This window comes from Dromiciops gliroides, chromosome 2 (assembly GCF_019393635.1).
Source record: "Dromiciops gliroides isolate mDroGli1 chromosome 2, mDroGli1.pri, whole genome shotgun sequence".
In the NCBI taxonomy this organism is placed as follows: Eukaryota; Metazoa; Chordata; class Mammalia; order Microbiotheria; family Microbiotheriidae; genus Dromiciops; species Dromiciops gliroides.
Genome location: NC_057862.1, coordinates 72,537,958 through 72,553,512, shown reverse-complemented (window position 1 = coordinate 72,553,512; position 15,555 = coordinate 72,537,958). Strand labels below are relative to the sequence as shown.

The following is a 15,555-nucleotide window of genomic DNA, read 5'->3' as shown; positions in this document are numbered from 1 at the left end:
TTGAGGTTTTTATGCCTCAGTGCACACTGGCCTGGGGCTCCACAAACTGCACTGTGCTCCATCCACTCACTGGTTGTAGCCCTTGCTGGGGCTCTGGCACCTCACTTCATGACCACTTGCCGACGCCTACATGGGCCTGGCAAAATTCTAATGATTGGAAGCCTAGTGAGGGCAGTCATGTGACTGTCAGAGCAGCCATCCATTGGCTAGGACTGTGTGGGGTATTTCTAGTTTGGGGGGGAGGAGAATAGGCATTCAAGGTGGAAGCTAGAAAGCGACAGGTGTTGTATTTTTCAGCTGATTCCTGGGCGGTGGTATTTTTTCAGAATTTCCCTTTCCCCATTTTATTTCCTTTCCCTTGATCCTACTGATTCTGTTTGTGTTTTTTTTTTTTTAAGTTTGTTCTTGTTAAAATAAATCTTGTTTTGTTTTGAGGGAGGCTGCCGGTCTCCTTCCTTGCCCCAATATTGCTGTGAACCGCTTAGCTAGCACTCCCCAATTAAAAATTGGTCCCCACAGACAGGATAAATCAGAAAAATTTTAGAGAGAAGGTGCTAAGGTTAAGGAACATTGGGAAAGGCTTTTTTGTGCCAGGTGGGACTCTAACTGAGAAAACCAGGAGGTAGAAGGCAGAAAAGAGAATGGAAATGACAAGTTGCTATCTTCAATACCCCAAGTCTGCGTTTCTTAAGTTTAAATGCTTTCATCTTTTCTCATAGTTCCTGTCATACTTTCTATTTGGTAATGCCATTGCGTTTTTTTTGTTTTTTTAAGTGAGGCAATTGGGGTTAAGTGACTTGCCCAGGGTCACACAGCTAGTAAGTGTTAAGTGTCTGAGGTCTGATTTGAACTCAGGTACTCCCTGACTCCAGGGCTGGTGCTCTATCCACTGCGCCACCTAGCTGCCCTGGTATGCCATTGGTTTTAATAGAGAGATGTCTAAGTAATTTGCAGTCACTCATTTCTTTTCTGAAACATCTTCCATGTTTTCCATGTCTTCCATGTCTTCCAAGCTATGTGTTCTCATATCAGACCCTAGTATTCTGAAGATATACTAATTGGTATATTGGGAAAATTCTTTAGGCATTCCTGATTTATTAATGCTTTAGCCATTTATTAATTAAGGAAGCTCCATTATCAAAGGAGTATAATCATTTGAATTCCGACTTACTTTAGGGTGTTCTGGATAGTATTTGACACTGTTAAGAATCTGGTATTCTTTTATTTTGGTTATCTCACTTTAGAGAGTGTTTGGTCTCAATTGGCATACAGATGAGAGGTCTTTTAAATTTAGGAATATCTGTAAAGTAAATTGAGACTTTAGAGGTGAATCCTTCACAGTTTCAGTCATAAATACCAGTAGACTTTTTGAGACAGTAGGGTTGGTTCATGTTAGTCTGCCAAATAGCAGTTCTCTGTGTTCTTATGCTGCCACAGGAGATGGAATTAATGAATTTTGAAGCTCAAATATAATAACTACAAGTTTTTAAGTCCCTTTTGTGCTAATTAATTAGTGTCTCCTTCTGGGGATGTTAGCCCTTCATTGTATCATTCTCAAGTTGGTGAATTTTACATGCAATTGTTTTTGCATTGTAATAAAAGCCAAAATGTTTAAGGTAAATAGAACTTTTAGAAGTCTAATTCCTATGTTGGTTAAGAGAGTTTGGCGTCAATTATAATGATAGACATGCAGGTTAGAGGTATCTGACAGTTTTGGTTATCTTTTCAACTGGCATGATAATCAGTGCACATTCAAAGGATGGATTGATTGTGCCAATATTGCAGCGCCTTAGATTCTCTTACCACCTTTTTTTTTTTTCCATTGAGGAAAAGGCAATTCATTATCAGACACTGAAAGTTATTTTTAAACATTGAGTCTTGTAACTGTTTCCACCTCTTCTTAAGGATCATAGATTTAGAATTGGAAGGGACTTCAAAGGTCTTATATTCCAACCCCTTCATTTTAGAGAGGAAAAACTGACGACCCAAATTCACCAAATAAGTGTCAGAAATAGGACTGAACTAGGCCCTCTGACTCCCAAACCCCAGCCTTTCCATCTACTCCTCGCTGTACTTCCTTTTTAGTCATAAAGAAGCACTGGACAATGGCAAAATTTGACACTCCTTCCAATCTGACTTACTTGCTATAGTTGGTAGGGTATGTTAAGGGCTAAAATTCTAGCTAAACTGTCTAAAATATCTAATGAGGGGTCACCAATAAATTATAAGCTTTAGTAAGAGTTAGACTTTTAAGCATTTATTAAGGAGAATAAGAATTTGGTAAAGAGAGAGAGAAAGGCCTAGATTCCTATCTATTAAAGGGAGAGTGCATTTCTAGCTCCCTTCTCCACCAGCGTCCTCAGGAAAAAGCCTGAGTCAGAGAGCCAGGCTCCCCCCTTCTTCCTCCCACAAGCAACCGTCACTTCCTGACGCCAAAGAAAAGACTCCTGGTCTTGCCCTCAAAGACCTTCACTTCATGGCAGAGCTTTTCTATAGTAAGTCTCCAGCAGGGGGCGTCATTCCAATCGTTACAGGTAGTAACCAAAATGGATCTTCAGGACTTTTGTCCTGGGGTAAAGAAAGTTCCCCATAGTGATTATTTTCTTTCACTTCTCAGTTCATCTTTTTTTTTTTTTTTTTTTTTTTTTGGTGAGGCAGTTGGGGTTAAGTTACTTGCCCAGGGTCACACAGCTAGTAAGTGTCAGGTGTCTGAGGACAGATTTGAACTCAGGTCCTCCTGAATCCAGAGCTGGTGCTTTATCCACTGCACCACCTAGCTGCCCCCTCAGTTCATCTTTAAGTAATGTTGTCTGCTACATTCAATAAAGATCATGAAATAAAGGTCATATCACTTAATGCATTTCTTTAATTATAAAGAATATCCAGGGGAAGGGGGTGGGACTTGATCACAGTTCCCCACGAAAAGTTAATCAAGATCCTTCCTTTCAAATTTAGAAATGTCAGTAAGATTCTCAGCTCTTCCCTTTCGTGTCTCCATTTTAATCTTTGTAACTCTTATCTGTTGGAATCCTTCATAATTCCTCAATTAAGGCTTTCCTGATAGATACCCCTAGGAATTAATCTTTTTTCTTAAATTGCTGTGATTATGTTACCTAGACCTTGCCCTTGCAGTCTTCTTTCCCTTTTCCTCATATCATAGTTATTCATACATATCTTCCCCTCCTGCTTCCCTCCCCACATTGGATTGTAAGATACTTGAAGATGGACTCAGGATGTCATACAACTTTGTATCCCCAATTACAAAGGGGATTATTAGTAGTCTGGTGGATGGTGTAAGCAAAATCATGGAAGTGAGAAAGGACAGAATATGAATAGAGGATAGAGAGGAGGCCATTTTGCTTAGAACATAGAGGATGTTAAGAGGAAGAATGCAAAATAAGATTGAAGCCAGATAACAGGGCCTTGAATGCCAGGATCAACAGTTTGGATTAATGGGTGTTAACCCGCAAAACTTGCTTTCTTCTGCAGTGTATTTAACTAAGAAACTTTTTCTTTCTTTCTTTCTTTTTTTTTTTGGCAAGGCAATTGGCGTTAAGTGACTTGCCCAGGGTCACACAACTAGTAAGAGGCAAGTGTCTGAGGCCTGATTTGAACTTAAGTCCTCCTGATTCCAGGGCCAGTGAACCATCCATTGTACCATCCAGCTGCCCCAATGAACAAACTTTCACATCAAAAATGATTTTTCCCCCACAAAAGGTTACAAATCTAACAGCACATTATAAAACGAGATAGTTTTTAAAAATGCCTTTTTAACTCTTAAGCTATAAAATTATTTTCTCATACTAATGTAATAGATTATAGTAGTCTTGACTTAGGAATCCCAGAAGTCACTCTACCCACCCTCACTCCTATTTTATATAAGAGAAAACTGAGACCCAAAGAGAGTAATTTGCCCAAGGTCACAACAAGTGTAGGTGGGAAATGTGGTTTTATAATAAGCCTTAATGTACTACAAGTTGCATGTGTTTGTGAATAGTACATAAAGAATACAGCTTTGCTATGGCCATAAATTTGACTTAAAATTAATGTTTGCTATACATTAACATACAGTATAGATTTTTTTTTTTTGGTGGGGCAATGGGGGTCAAGTGACCTGCCCAGAGTCACACAGCTAGTAAGTGTTAAGTGTCTGAGGACAGATTTTGAACTCAGGTACTCCTGATCCAGGGCCAGTGCTTTATCCACTGCGCCACCTAGCTGCCCCCCAGTATAGAATTTTAGTGTCCAGAAGGATCTAGAGATCATCTAGTCTAACTCCCTTACTTTCTTCTCATCACACAGTAATCCAGTGGCAGAACCCAGGCCCTGAACCCAGGTCTCCTGTTTCCTAGACCTGTGTTTTTTTGCTGTACCACATTGCTTTGCCTATAATTTTTTTTTTTTGCTCTATTGGATTTTGGGGGGAGGGGGGTGGTTGGTGGGGGGAGTGATTTACATGCTCAAGTCTCTTAAGTATATCCAAGGAATTTTGAATTTAATCCTTTTCCCTTATGATTAATTTCCCTTATAAGCAAAGTATTCAAAAACCATTCCATTGTCTTTTCCTATTGCCCTTTTAGAAAACAAGATGCAGTTTCCCTTATTTGCACTAGGTAGCATGCTCAAGCATCAGTAAGCTATGAAAGAAACGAAGGCACCACAGAAATGAAATGGGGCTCTAAGTTATTGCAACATCAATGAAATTTGACAAAATTTGTAGCAAAAGGTAGGGATTGTCTGTGGAAAAAGAACATGAGGTTGTGACTTTTGATGCTGAGAAATAATAGTGTTTTATATTTCCTGCATATTAACATCTACTGTTCTTGCTTCTTGTATAAATACCAGTATGAGTAAATATTTTACTATGAGAATTTTCTTTTTTGTAGGTTTTTTCAGGACTTGTAGCATTACGAAAAATATGTAACCACCCTGATCTCTTCTCTGGAGGTCCCAAGATTATCAAAGGTATTCCAGAGGATGAATTAGAGGAAGCTGACCAGTTTGGCTACTGGAAACGCTCTGGAAAAATGATAGTGGTTGAATCTTTTGCTAAAATATGGCACAAGCAGGGTCATCGAGTGTTATTGTTTTCTCAGTCAAGACAGGTGAGCATGCAAGCTCCGCAGCAGAAGGTCATGATTCCTAAAGATTAAGTTCTGTGAATACAACTTTAGAAGGGAGGGTATAAACCCAAATAAATGCAGTTTTCTTCATTAAAACTGAGTAGAAGCAATAATTAGTGTAAGAATGCTTTTGTTTTATACATTTGAGGCCATAACAACTACCTCCCTTCTCCCTTATTTGTTTTTTTGTTTTGTTTTGGGGCAATAAGAGTTAAGTGACTTGCCCAGGGTCACACAGCTAGTAAGTATCAAGTGTCTGAGGTCAGATTTTGAACTCAGGTCCTCCTGAATCCAGGGTCGGTGCTTTATCCACTGCACCACCTAACTGCCCCGTCTTTTCCTTCTCTGTTAAAGAGCAGAGGATTTATGGATGTGGAACACTTTTTAAAATTCTGTCATGAGGGCTACCTTACTGAGTAGGGGGAAGGGAGGGAGGGCGGAATAGTATGTTTGGAAGTGAAGGTTTTTAAGAGCTAAAGATATCAATAAAGCATCATTTTTTGAAAGAAATAGTACAGTAAACCTCTCTCAACTGAGCACAAGTTGTATTTGTCTACCTTGAAGCTTCTGAATGGAAGAGGTAAGATGTTTGTAGAGATACACAAGCATTTATTGTGTATTATTTCATTAAAACCACTACAGATGCTACATCTACTTGAAGTATTTCTTAGAGCAAGAGAATATTCCTATCTCAAGATGGATGGTACTACAACAATAGCTTCGAGACAGCCTCTTATCACAAAATATAATGAGGTGAGGCTTTATCAGTCGTTAAAATAAAGCAGATGCTACAATACACATTGCCAAAATTCCACTTGATATTGACAAGTGTGCAAAAAAATTGTTAAGCATTTGTAGCTGACTTTAAATATTAAATGGTTTATATGATGTTTCCTACAGGACACTTCCATATTTGTATTTCTTCTTACCACTCGTGTGGGTGGTATAGGAGTCAACTTGACAGGAGCAAACAGAGTTATTATCTATGACCCTGACTGGAATCCCAGCACAGACACACAGGTTGGTTGTGTTCCAATTAAGAGTTAAAAATCAGGAGCTTATTTTTTTAAATGTTGGTTTTATAAGAAATATGGCATGAGCTAAATGCCTGTGCAGATCTCTGTATGTGTTTCTGTGATTAGGCTTAAATCTATGCACTAGATTGTTTTGGTGTAGAGTACTAATAATTATGTTTGAGCTTTGAGGAGTCCAGTATTTCCTGGATTTTGGAGGCTATGTACAACTAATATATCTTACCATTTGGGAAAATGTTTTCTACCTGAATCATATAGTCAGATAAATTCACCATTAATGTAATATTTCTGTATGTTTCCTTTATTTTAAATAGTGAAACAAGCTTGATAAAATTTTGAATTGCTGAACCTCACATTTCAAGTACAATGTAACAGTTTCTGCTTTTATAACTTGTATGTCTTTATTTGTAGTTAATTAGGCAGGCTGTTTCTCTCAGATGTTGTTGTTTTAACTTTAGGGTGGGAGGAGGGACTCTACTTATCATCTTTGAATTACTCCTCAATTAAGATGAAATGCTATCTTCTGTACAGGCCCGAGAGCGTGCTTGGAGAATAGGCCAGAAGAGACAAGTGACTGTTTATAGGCTCCTTACTGCAGGTACCATTGAAGAAAAGATTTATCACAGGTCAGCAGAAATCAAACAATCATTTTCTTAGTAATGTTATCAAACCTTGACTGGTTATATTTGGAGTCAAACCAAAAGTACGCCTGCCTAGATTCTGAACCAGAACTTTAAAAAAAAAAATGATGCTTTTGTCACATTAATTTTTGAATATATCCTTGCCCCAGCAAGCCACCTTATAACAAAAATTTTATAAAGAGAGTGGGGGGAGGGGGAAGTGTAGCAAAACTACCAGATATATTAACTGTGACTGTGTATTGTGGTATTTATTACTCAAAGTCTTCCACTTCTACAATGAAGGGAAGGAGATTTGTTTTTTCAGCTCTTCTCTAGTCTAGGCCTGGTCATTATAATCACACATCATTGCATTTTATTTCTTCCATTTCCATTGCTGTAGTAATTGTATGTATTTTTTCTTGGATTTGTTTGCTGTGCAAAGAGTATGTTTTTAAATTTTTTCCCCTCAAATCTTTATATTCCTTTCTTATGACAGAAATATGCATTGAATTCATGTAGTCCCATTTTGTTTAGTTATGTTCCTAATTTTGCAACCAACTTTAGTCTAACAATGCAATGAATATTTTAGTGTGTATATGCACATACATGTATGTATATGTGTACATATATATGTATATATAAGTGTGTATATGTATATGTATATGTATATGTGTACACATACACACACAAGACTCTTTCTGTCCTTCTGTCTTTGACCTCCTTGAGGTAGAATGCCTTTTGGTGGGATTTCTAGGATAAGAAGCATGGGTATTTTAGCTACTAACTACTTTTTAGCATCTTAGCTTGCTTTTCAGATTGCTTTCCATAATGGCTGTGCCATTTCACAGCTTAGCCAGAATTTAAAAGGGAATGGGAATAGATTGTGTTCTCTTAATGTCTTTCCACTTTATGGAAAATGGCTGTTATGCCTTTGAGGTTTTAAGAAGCTTTACATGTTTAAAGAATTAAAACTGAAGGACAACAAACAGAAGGAAAATGGAAAAGATCTGTGAAGGTTTTCATAACAGTTTTTCTCTATCAAGGACACCACACTTGGATTTTGTCATCACAGGGTTAGGAATGGCTCTAAAGAAAACCAAGATGAGAAAAGCAGCTGAATTAGAACAAGTTGAACATAGAGGAGATTTGTGGTTTGAAGTGATACAATTGTGAGGAGAGTGAAAGATTAGTTCACAAAGTATCTTAAAGAGGGGAAGTTAATAAAAGCCTAAAAAAAATTTCAAATCTTAATAACAAAAAAAAAAGACCAAGAGAACATCAGTAACTACCAGCCTATGAGCCTACCTTTCCATCTACATGAGGTATAAGAATTGTCTACACATAATTGAGAGCATCCTCAATGGCAGGTATGCTAGAAAACAGGCAAGTTTTTGAAAGTACTACTCCACAGTACACTGTATCTTTTTAATTGCTGTATTGACTGAAGAGTGTAGAAAATATGTACAAGATCTCATATTTATTACTATTTATTGAGTATAAAAATAATTTATTCAATCTAGCACAATGTGACTTTAAAGATTCTCATCCTTCAATGGGTCTTTCATCCTTACATCAAAATTTTCATGATTTCTTGGAAAATATAACAGAAATAATTTTGTTTGGCCTTCTCTGATCGTAAATAGGTAGATGTCGGATACACTTGAATAGTGAGGTGGTATTTTTCTTCGACATGGAGGAGGGCGGGTTTGGAGTCCAGGTTTTAAAAGGAGTTCTATGTGGGTGGTGAGTTCCTCCTAATGGTCCTGGTTACCTTGGACTATTTACGGCAAACTGGGTTGTTGTAGATGCATCTTGAAAGTGTATAACCGCTCAAAAGAGCCGGGGCTAACCATCCAGTTTGCAAAAGTCAAGTGAATGAAGACCGTTGTCCGTGTGTGACAAGCAGTTGGATGGGAGAACAAGCTGACTTTGCCATCATATATATTTATACTTGACTAGACAGTAAGAATGGACACCAAGTTGGGATAGAATTAAACTACAGGAAGATAATGGACTAGGTTGCCAATGGGAGATTGTAAAGCTTTTTAATGGCTCCATATTTCTCCCTGAACAAAGTCCCATCCATGAAAAGGACACAGTCTGTGAAGAATTTAAAATAAATATCAGGAGAGGCACAATGATATATATGAGGAGGGCTACCATCTATTACAAACCAGAAACTTGGAAGAACTACTGGAATTTGTTAGGGAAATTGTGATTTGAAGAAAATATTAATAGTGTGATGGTCACATAAGATTGAGGGATGAATGAGTGGACATCCTTAGATGTTAGGGAAAAAGAAAGGAAGTACCTGAGCATAGTGGGTGGCAAATGGCCCCTTTATGGTGAATTTATGGGGGGTATATGGATAAATAACAAGCATTTGTTAAATACATACTATGTGCCCAAGTACTGTGCTAAGTACAAGGGATTTAAAAAAAAAAAAAAAGGCAGAAAAAAGTTCCTCAGAGCCTAATGGGGGAGACAACATGAAAACAACTGACCAGACTAACTGTATACAAGATAAATTGAAAGTAATCACAGAGAGAATTCCATAGTATTTATTAGAATCAAGAAAGAAAGGCCTCTTGTAGAAAGTGGAATTGAGCAGGGTTGGATGGAGGCCAGGAGGCAGAGGAGAGGAGGGAAGAATTCCAAGCACAAGAAGCCATCCTGAGAGTGCCTGGGGTTGGGAGATGGTGTGTCCCATGTGGTGAATAGCGGGAAGGCCTGTGTCACAGAACCACAGAGTACAGGGCGATGGAAAAGGGATGTGCGTGAAGACTAGAGAGGTGGGTGGGGCTGATCATGAAGAGCTTCAGAGGCCAGACATATTTCATACTGATCCTGGAGGGGACAGGGAGCCGCTGGGGGTGACTGAAGGGAGGGTGGGCGGGTGGTGGGTGACATGGTCAGACGTTTGGTAGCTGAGTGTAGAAAAGACTTCAGGGATAAGAGTCGTCAGGCAGGGAGACAGTAGTACAGACGGGGAAACATTTATGTGATGGTAGCTTGTAACAGAGTGGTGGCAGCAGGCCAGAGTGTGTCCAAGATTGCTATCCCAAGGTACCATCAACAGAACTTGGCAAGAGATTGGGTGTGTGGGAAGAGGGTGAGGAGTCAAGGATGAACTTGTAGGTGGCAGAGCCAGGTGACCGGGAGGAGGGTGGTGCCCGTGACAGGAACAGGAACATGAAGAAGGAGAAAGAGAATGGGTTTATTTTTGGACGTGTTGAATTTAAGATGTCTACAGAAAATCCAATTCAAGAAGAACAATAGGCAGTAGAGATGGCAAGACTAAGGAGTAGAAGAGAGGTTAGGGCTGAATGAATAGATCCAGGAAGTAGCAACATAAAATATTTAAATCCACATGCATTTTAAATCATCAAGCAAAATGGAATCAAGGGGGAAGAGAAGGCAGCTCAGGACAGAGCTTTCAGGGATACCCATGGTTAACAGGGAGCCACTTGGATAAAGAGCAGCAAAGGAAACTGAGAAAGAGCCATCAAACAGGCAGGAGAACCAGTGAGAACGCAGTGCCACGAACACCCAGAGAAGGACTGCAGAGAAGAGGGCCATCAACAGATGCTGGCAGAGGCTGCAGATAGTCATTCAGTCAATAAAACACTTATTCATTCAGCCCTGATCATGCACCAGGCCCCGTGCTTAGTGTTGGGCTACAGAGGAGGCAGAGAACAGTCCTTGCCCTCAAGAGCTTACCGTCCAGTGGGGGAGATAACACGCAAACACATACATGTGAAGCAGGCTGTGCACAGGATAGACAGGAGTCATTAACAGGGGGAAGGCCCTGACACTCACAGGGGCAGGCTTGTAGAAGATGGGATTTTGAGCTGAACTTAGTGGAAGCCGAGGAGGTCGCTAGTCAAAGCAGAGTAGGGAGAGCGTTCCAGATGTGGGGCGCACAGCCTGAGAAAAGACCCCAAGTCCAGAGATGAGCCATCTTGTTTGGGAAACAGCCTAGAGCTGGTTGTCACGTGAGTTGAAAGGGCACATACTGGGGAAGAAGGTGTGAGAGGACTGGAAAGGTCGGAGCAAACTAGGTTATGAAGGACTTTGAATGCCAAACAGAGCCCTTTGTATTAGTTCCTGGGAGGCACTAGGAAGCCACTGGAATTTATTGAGGAGGAGGAGAAGTACTATTGGACCTGCACTTCAGGAAAAATAATGTTTCTCCCTTTGTTTTGGAAGGGACAGTGACATTACAATGTTGGAGTCCGGGTGTGGTGGTATTGGGCTGGGGCTGATTAGACCAGTATTAGTTCTGAAGGCCCTACCTCACATTGGGCACAGGTGGTCTGTTAGAAAATTTAGAGTGGAAAGAGCTCTGGATTTGCACAGCTCACATTTCCTTTGTGCTTCTGCTATTCTGCTTTGCTCATGAAGTATCATTCTTTGATGCAGGCACACCATGCTGGATGGTTGTGTGCCGTGTTTCCCATGTCTCACAGTCAGTACAAAGTTCTTGAGAGATACCTTGACAGTGTCCTTATATAACTTCTTCTGACCACCATGTGAGCACTTATGTATGAGTTCTTCATAAAATAGTCTTTTGGCATTTGAAGTATGTAGCTAGCCCATTGGAGCTGCACTCTCTGCAATGGTTTGAATGCTTGGCAGTTCAGCTCTAGAGAGGACCTTAATGAAGAAGGAAAATCATTTTAGTGGCTGAATAGAGGATGGATTGTAGTGGGGGAGACTTGAGGCCGGCTGACCCACTATTACAATATAGTCCAGATATGAGATAATGTGACCCTACACTAGAGAGCAGTATCGGAGGAGAGAAAAGGGCATATTCAACAGGTGTTGGAAAGGTGAAATCAACAGGCCTTGGGAACAGATTGGATAGAAGTCAAGAAGGATGAGAATTGAGAAAAGTCCATTAGATTGGTGGTTGGTAACTTTGGCAGATCCTTGGTAATTTGGAGAGAGCAGTTTCAGCTGAATGATGAGCTTGGAAGCCAAACTACACAGAGACAGGACGATTTAGAGGAAGGGAAGTGTAGGCGTCAGTGATAGACGATCTTTTCAGGGAGTTTAGCCACAGGAGAGGAATGGGACACTAGTGAGGATGGACAGGTCCTCATGGACAGGTGAGGGTTTTGGGGGGACAGGGACACGTAATAAGCATGTTATAAGCAGTAGACAGTAGACAGGAGGGATTGAAGATTAGTGAGGGAGGGAGTGGGAGTAATAGAGGGGGCAGTCTTCTGGAGAAGATGGAATGAAATGGGTTCATTTGTGCATGGAGGCAGGGCTTACCTTGACATGGAGGAAAGGGTCCCCTCTTCATGTGAGATGATTAAAGAGGGAGTGATGTGGAATAAGGGAGAGGGGATAAAAGGGGGCTCTTAGCAAATGGCCCTCCATGTTTTCTGTGAATCATGAGGCTGTGTTTACCATTGAGGAAGTGTGGGGAGGTGGTACCATGGGAAATGTGAGGAGGAGTGGAAAAGTTTAGCCTAACATGCTGTGGTGAATGGGATATTGCCTTGATCAGAGAGGTGTAAGGGGATTGCTTTGTTGCAGGGAGCACCCAGGTAATATTTGGTAACATGAACTTGTAGTGGACCCTGTGTCTTACACTGTCTTGTGATTATTTTCTCCCAGTTTTGTTCCGCAGCATGTGCATAGGAGTGAAGGCCAACAGGTGGTTAGAGTAATCCCAAGACTGAGGCTTGGCAGGTTATAGGTGACAGGCTGAGGGGCATAGGGGATGAGAGTGGAGAATTGAATGCTTCAACCCAAGGGGTCAGGATGGAGAAGGGAAGAGAGTGTAGTCAGTGCAGGAATGATGATGACCTGGGGAAAAGAAATGAGGGGTGGAGGGTTTGAAGGCCACGGTAACTACAAAGAACAGGAATAGGAGTTGCAAGGTAGAGCAAAGGTAGAATGATGGAATATTTTATTTCAAATGAGGGAATTTCAGAGTTCATGAATGTGAAAATGGAACACTTTTGGGGTGATGGCAAGATCAAGAAAATGATGATTTCTTGTGTTAGCTGAGTAGGGTGGAAGCTTGGTTGTGGGAAGTGAGTAAGGTGAGGCACTGAGAGGTTAGAGTGTTGGAAGTCATACCAAAATGTATACTGAAGTCCCTCTAGTATGAGAGCAAGTATTGGGGAGGAAAGAGTATGAACCAGGCACTGAACTCAATGAGTAAAAGGAGAGAATACTGGAGGTCAATAGATAAGAGGTACAGAATTTTGATTGCGTGTATGGATTGAAGAACCCACAAGAAAGAGAGATGCTGAGTGTTGGATGTAGAGGTATAGCTTGAAAATGCTGATGGAAGCAAGTTTTAAAACTCTCCCACCTTGCCCTGGTGAGTCAGGGAAATGCCACCACTACTGCAAAGGGTGGCCAGGGAAGCTGTGTCAGCAGCAAGGATGAGTTTTCTCCCAAATCAGAACACAGTGGCAGGGATGCTTTAAAGTGGGATGTGGTGGGGCTTAAGCCAGAGGGGCTTGGGAATAAATGGTAGTGGGGGATAGAGAAGTTTGCATGATAGGGGTTCTGAAATACTGGGATAGGGAGCCTACGATAGGGTAGGAGTTTGTTGATCATTGAGGCATGAGTTCAGTAGAGGTTATCAACATCATTAGGTAGCAATGTGTAGCTGAAAAAGAAAGGATGGGAGAGGCATTCTTGCTGGTGCAGGCTTGGCCTGGCAAGTGGAGGGTATATAGTGCAATGGCTTTCTCTTCTCTCCTGGCAGACCAAGCAAGCAGAGAGGTGGAGAGGGGTGAGGCACTGGGTGATACAAATTCAAAGAATGAAATGATATTTACTCCCAGTGGAGTTCATATTTGAATGGCGAAGAGAACAAATATGCATATAATTTTATATATATGATATAGATGGATATATAGATCTGTGAGTCAGCCTCATAGAGATAATTAATAACCCATGGGACAAAAGTAGAAAAAGGCCCCAGAACAGAACCATGGGATGTCATAGTTAGGGGTTGGTATTTGTATGATGAACAGTAAGAGAGAAGAGTTTAAACGGTATGTCTAGGCATAAATAGCTTACCTTCTCTGTCATTAGAGGAAAAGGTCACTTTGGCTTTTCTATCATTTTCACAAATGCATATGAAGTGGAAAATTTTTATGCCTTAAACTGCAAAAGAAGTAGCTCACATGTGAACTTGGGATTCATTTGTATCCTGAGTCGCCTCTAAGAGATGTCTGGGAACAAACAAAAATTGGAAATTGAGGAGCTACCCATCAGTTTTGGGGAATGACCGAACAAATATGGTCTATAATGATGATAGAATACTGTTGTGTTGTAAGAAATAATATAGGGGGGGATAGTTTCAGAAAAACCTGGGAAGATATGTGAATTGATTGCAGAGTGAAGTGAGTAGAACAGGAGAACACTGTACACAGTAATAGTAATTTTATAATGATCATCAAGCTGTGAAAGATTTAACTATTCTGATCAATACAATGATCTAAGAGAATTCCAAGGACTCATGGTGAAAAATGTTATCCTCTTCCATATAGAACCGATCAGTTCTTGAATATGAGTTGAAACATATTTTTTCTCATTCTTTTTTTTGGTATTGTTCCCCACCCCCAACATGACTAATATGGATATATGTTTTGCGTGACTTCACATGAATGATGGCTATCATATTGCTTCCTTTCTCAATGAGTTGGGGAGGGGCTGGGAGGGAAGGAGGAGAATTTCGAACTCCAAATTTTAGAAAATGAATGTGTAAATAAAGTATGATTTAAAAAGAAAAAGCGGGAAGTCTACATGTTGAAGCACAAGGAACACTTGAGGATCCTAGTATATTTTGCCTGGACCTTTTCCAATAAGCATGATTCTGAAGCTATATAAAGAAACACTGAGCAGTAGAAACCTCAGCTCATAATGATAGTGGCTCCTTATGTTTTGGAAACTGGCTTCTTAAAATTAAAAATTCTTTGAATTTGAAAACCCTCTTTCATAATAGTTGAAATAGTTTTCTATTTAGAATCTAAATAATATGGAGTAGCAGTTACCTGGTACGTTAATTTAATTGGTGTTATAGTAGAAAGTCTTATGGTTAATTGACTGTAGTGGTTAATAATGTAACTGAGTTTAACACATCTCTTCCACTGCTTTAGAACCCTTTTGGGTAAAATTATAGATTTCTGTTGCATTTTAAGGATTATGTGCTCAGGTGTAGCTAGATATTATTTTATACCAATTGTATTTTTTTCCTATATTTTTAGGCAAATCTTCAAGCAGTTTTTAACAAACAGAATACTGAAAGATCCCAAACAAAGACGTTTTTTTCAAGTCCAACGATCTTTATGAGCTGTTTACTCTCAGTAGTCCTGATGAATCTCAAAGCACTGAAACTAGTGCTATTTTTGCAGGTATGGCATAAAATAATTATCCTTAAAAGCAGTATCCCCCTAATTCATGTAGTATAATAAGATTTTTTTTTCTTTTTTAAATCCATAAATTAGGAACTGGTTCAGATGTTCAAGCACCTAAACATAATTTGAAAAGAAAATTTCAAAACTCCTCTCCTGTTGCTGACAGAGAAGGTGTGCACCAGGCAGATGTTTTTCCACAATGCAGCACATTGTCTGATGCATCTCAAGGAAAAGATAAAGATAAAGGAACAGATGTAAATTTTAACCAAAGTAGCCTCTCAGTGGAGAGTGTTAAAAGCTCATCTTATAGAAGATAAATGTGCACATACAAATGCATTTTCCACATCAGATGAACCATCAAAGACTGTCATGATTTTAGGGAATG

The 15,555-nt window shown here is 39.9% G+C and overlaps 1 protein-coding gene across 1 annotated transcript in view; it reads left to right on the top strand.

The window, feature by feature from the left end:
• The window catches only part of ERCC6 (ERCC excision repair 6, chromatin remodeling factor), a 106,136-nt gene that overhangs the window by 78,723 nt on the left and 11,858 nt on the right, over positions 1-15,555 (top strand). The window contains 8 exon segments of the mRNA XM_043988972.1: positions 4,887-5,105; positions 5,766-5,876; positions 6,024-6,143; positions 6,689-6,783; positions 15,021-15,078; positions 15,080-15,167; positions 15,261-15,463; positions 15,465-15,554. Coding sequence (XP_043844907.1) covers positions 4,887-5,105; positions 5,766-5,876; positions 6,024-6,143; positions 6,689-6,783; positions 15,021-15,078; positions 15,080-15,167; positions 15,261-15,463; positions 15,465-15,554 — 984 coding nt within the window.